This window comes from Scyliorhinus canicula, chromosome 16, assembly GCF_902713615.1.
Source record: "Scyliorhinus canicula chromosome 16, sScyCan1.1, whole genome shotgun sequence".
Lineage (NCBI taxonomy): Eukaryota > Metazoa > Chordata > Chondrichthyes > Carcharhiniformes > Scyliorhinidae > Scyliorhinus > Scyliorhinus canicula.
This window is the reverse complement of record NC_052161.1, coordinates 82,211,545-82,216,263: the sequence shown is the minus strand read 5'-3', so window position 1 is coordinate 82,216,263 and position 4,719 is coordinate 82,211,545. Positions and strand designations below refer to the sequence as shown.

General features: G+C 44.0%; 1 protein-coding gene across 1 annotated transcript; it reads left to right on the top strand.

Annotated features, from left to right (window-relative positions):
- The first annotated feature begins 434 nt into the window (after positions 1–434).
- LOC119950997 (probable G-protein coupled receptor 139) lies at positions 435–1,304 on the top strand. Its single transcript, XM_038774029.1, has one exon. The coding sequence runs from the start codon at positions 435–437 to the stop codon at positions 1,302–1,304; it is 870 nt and encodes a 289-aa protein (XP_038629957.1).
- Positions 1,305–4,719: the final 3,415 nt, after the last annotated feature.

The window sequence follows — 4,719 nt, the reverse complement described above, 5'->3', positions numbered from 1 at the left end:
GTGCCTACCCCAGTCCACCACCGGCATCTCCACATCATGGCATTGCAAATTAATCATCTGTGTTACAAATTCTATAGTCCATTTTACTTGCGACCCAAAGTGACAAAGATAGTCAAAGACTTAACTCATTAAGGAGTGTCCTCATAATGATAGGCAATACATGCTGGGCGAGGTAGCGATGTCCACATCTGGCCAACTAATAAATAAATCATTGAGGAAAAATAAACCGAGCGAAGTTTAATTGGCGACCTTAACGTTCGTTGCTGTCGTCAGACATCAATTTCACTCTATAACCGGAGACTGAAGGGAACTATATTGATGACCGTATAAAAGGTTTCAGAAAACATATAATGCCTACAGACTGATAACACCTCCGAATTGTGGGCAATGAAAATGTACTCGATTGTTTTTTCATTATTTCTGCAGGTAATCTAATGACGATTGTGATACTCTCCCGTGGGAATTGTGGTCTATCTAAATGCATCACTCGTTACATGGTAGCCATGGCAGTAGCAGATCTATTGGTCATAATATTTGACGTGATATTTTATGAGATCAATGGCATGTACTTTTCATATACGTTTTTGGACTACACTCCTGTTTGCAGTCTCAATATCGCCCTGGTTTTTATAGCCATAGACTGTTCTGTCTGGCTGACTGTCGCTTTCACCTTCGATCGATTCATTGCCATTTGTTGCACAAAATTGAGAGAAAGCTACTGCAGCGCAAGAACTGCGACGACAGTAATAGCGATTCTATTTGGATTCAGTTTAATGGAAAACATTCCAATTTATTTTGAAAATGAGCACCAGGAAATTATCGACAACGTGACCTGGTTCTGCAGTGTGAAATCAAATCTATCTAATTTACCTATATGGGTGGCCTACTTTTTTTTTGACATTACCCTAACACCACTTGTTCCATTTGTGTTGATTGTGGTGCTCAATGCTTTGACCATCAGGCACATTATTCGGGCAAGTGGAATAAGGAGGGGTCTCCGGGGAAACAACAATAATGAGGATCACAGAGACTCAGAGATCGAGAACCGAAGGAAATCGATCATCTTATTGCTTGCCATTTCCAGCTCTTTTATTTTGTTATGGATGATAACATTTGTACATTTCATATGTACACAATTTAGTAGTATCCAGTTTATGCTCACAGATTACAATGATCCCTTCGCCATCATGGAGCACACTGGATATATGCTGCAGTGTTTGAGTTCATGCACAAACACGTTTATCTATGCGGTGTCTCAGGCTAAGTTCAGAGAAGAAGTGAAGGTGTTATTATGTATCCGTTGACTTTAATTAAATTGTGTAATGCACTTTGGTTAATCTGACCCCAGAAGCTACTGCAGCTGGACAATATGATTTCTGCAGGAATTTATAGTTGTGCCATGTCTAATCTCTCTCTCCCTCTCCCTCTTTAATTCTCTGGCTCTTCATCCTCCCTCTCTATGACTCTCTCTCTCTATGTCTACACAACTTCGCATGTATGAATATATTAATCAATGAAAGGAGTAGGGTGAGGGTCGTACAGAAGATCACACATGAAATTATTGAACAGGAGAGGGTGAGTGGAATACATTTCAAGTTCCTGCTTCTATTTCAGATCCTCCACCGTTGTTTAGATTTACCGAAAGAATGTGTCAGACTACTTCGTTCATACATTCACGACCCTGGATTTAGGATTTGCTCAGGATTTCAATTTTGGGGAAATCGCATCAGCATACCCTTTCACAATCAGGACTAGCTTTAACTTATTTTATGTTCATAGAAGCTTTATACTTGATGATCAGAGGCATGTGGGGAACGTGATAAACCTTTCCAATCCAAAGGGAATTATTGCGTCTACTTGAATGCAAGAGAGCTGTCAGGTAAGACTGATGAACTCAGGGCATGGATAGGTATATAGGACTGGGATATTAGAGCCATAACTGAAACATGGCTAAGGGAGGGACAGGTCTGGCAGCTTAATGTTCCAGGGTACAGATGCTTTAGGCGGAACAGAGGTGGAGGAAAGGAAGGAGCGGTGCTGCATGTTTGATTAAGGGGAGCATCAAGTCAGAGATTAAATAACCGAGAGATCATCCAGGAAGGCTTTGAGGGGGGAACTAAGAGATAAGAAGGGGATGGTGACCGTATTGGGGTTGTACTATAGGCCCCCAAATGGTCAACGGGAATTTAAAGAACAAATATGCAGGGAAATTGGGGAGACTTGCAGGAGTAACAACGTTATCATGACAGGGGATTTTAATTTTCCTAGCATAGACTGGGACTGCCATAGTGTTAAAGGCTTAGATGGGGGGGGGGGGGGGGGATTTGTCAAGTGTGTTCAGGAAGGTTTCGTCGGAAGTATGTGGAGAATCCTAGTTGGAAAAGGGCAAAACTTTACCTACCCTTGGGAAATGGGGCAGGGCAAGTGACTGAGGGGGCGATGGGGGAACACTTTGGGACCAGTGACCATAGTTCTATTAATTTTGAAATTGTTTTGGAATGGGACAAAATTGGTCCACAGGGGGAAGTTCTAAATTGGGGCAAGGCGACATTTGATGGATTAGACAGGAGCTTGCAACGGTTGATTGGAGTAGTTTGTTTAAGGACAGAGGGGCCAGCAGCAAGTGGGAGGTCTTAATAATAATTTTTATTGTCACAACTAGACTTATATTAACAGTGCAATGAAGTTACTGTGAAAAGTCCCTAGTCGCCACATTCTGGCGCCTGTTCGGGTATACAGAGGGAGAATTCAGAATGTCCAAATTACTTAACAGCACATCTTTTGGGACTTGTGGGAGGAAACCAGAGCACATGGAGGAAACTCACGCAGACACAGAGAGAGCGTGCAGACTCTACACAGACAGTGACTCAAGCCAGGAATCGAACCTGGGACCCTGGTGATGTGAAGCAACAGTGCTATCCTCTGTGCCACCTAGCCACCCGTTAAAAGCGAAGTAGCTAGAGTTCAGGGTCGAGATCTTCCTCCGAGGGTAAAGGGCAAGGCTGGCAGGGGGAAGGAAAAGTGGATGACCAAACATATAGAAGTTTTGGACAGGAAAAAGGAGGGATGGCTCAGGTTCAAACAGCTGGAATCAAGGGTGTGCCTGGAGATTTACCGGGGATACAGGAGTATACTCAAGAAATAAATTAGGAGGGCAAAAAGGGGGGGCATGAGGTAGCTTTTGCCGAGAGATTAAGGTGACTACAAAGGGATTATTTAAGTATATTAAAGGAAAAAGAATAACTAGGGAGAGGATAGGACCCCTCAAGGACCAAAGTGGACACATACGTGTGGAACCGGTGGCCGAGGTTCTCTATGAATATTTCTTCTCTGTGTTTACCGTGGACAAAGACATGAACACTTGGGAACCAGAGAAGGTTAATGTCGATACATTAGGAACGGTTCACAGGGAGGAGTACAGTAGAGGAGGTGATGGATGTATTAAAATTAATGAAGGTGTATATATCTCATGGCCCTGACCAGGTATATCCACAAACACTGCATGAGAGAAGAAATTGCGGGAGCCCTGGCTGAGCCCTGGGGCAGCACGGTAGCATTGTGGATAGCACAATCGCTTCACAGCTCCAGGGTCCCAGGTTCGATTCTGGCTTGGGTCACTGTCTGTGCGGAGTCTGCACATCCTCCCCGTGTGTGCGTGGGTTTCCTCCGGGTGCTCCGGTTTCCTCCCACAGTCCAAAGATGTGCAGGTTAGGTGGTTTGGCCATGATAAATTGCCCTTAGTGTTGGGTGGGGTTGCTGGGTTATGGGGATAGGGTGGAGGTGTTAACCTTGGGTAGGGTGCTCTTTCCAGGAGCCGGTGCAGACTCAATGGGCCGAATGGCCTCCTTGTGCACTGTAAATTCTATCATCGTTAGCCACAGGTGAGGTACCAGAAGACTGGGAGGTAGCAAATGTTGTGCCATTATTTACGAAGGGCTGCAAAAAACAAACCTGGGTATTATAGACCGCTAAGCCTAACATCTGTGGTGGGTAAGTTACTAGAGAGGATTCTGAGGGATGAGATGTGCAGGCATTTGGAAAGACAAGGTTTGATTAGGAGTAGTTTGATTGGGAGACCATGCCTTACAAATTTGTTAGATTCTTTGATGAAGTGACCACGCAGGTCGATGAGGTAGGTTGCTCTGGAAAGTTAAATCACATGGAATCCAGGGAGAGCTGGCAAATTGGATATACAATTGGCTTGATGGTGGGAAACAGATTGTAATGGTGGAACGATGCTTGTCAGACTGGAGGCCTGTGTCTAATGGTGTGCCTTAAGGGTCAGTGCTGGGCCCTTTCTGTTTTCTATCTATATCAACAATTTTGATGAGAATGTACAAGACATGATCAGTAAGTTTGAAGATGACACTAAAATAGGTGGTATTGTAGACAGTGAAAAAAGTTATGAAAAATTGCAGATCTTGATCAGCTGGGGAAGTGGACATAGAAATGGCAAATGGGGTTCAATACAAATAAGTGTGAGGTGTTGCATTTTGGAAAGTCAAATCAAGGTAGGACTTTCATGTTGAATGGTAGTACCTTAGGGAGTATGATGGGACAGAAGGACCCTGAAGTTCAGGTGCATGGTTCTCTAAAGGTGGAGTCATAGATGGATCGGGCGGTGAGGATGGCTCTTGGCATGCTGGCCTTCATCAGTCAGGGCATTGAGTATAGAAGTTCAGAACTTATGTTGCAGCTGTACAGGATGTTGGTGAGGAT

Excerpts from the sequence above, each read along its gene's own strand:
- LOC119950997 (XM_038774029.1), top strand. The coding sequence starts at position 435 with ATGACGATTGTGATACTCTCCCGTGGGAATTGTGGTCTATCTAAATGC.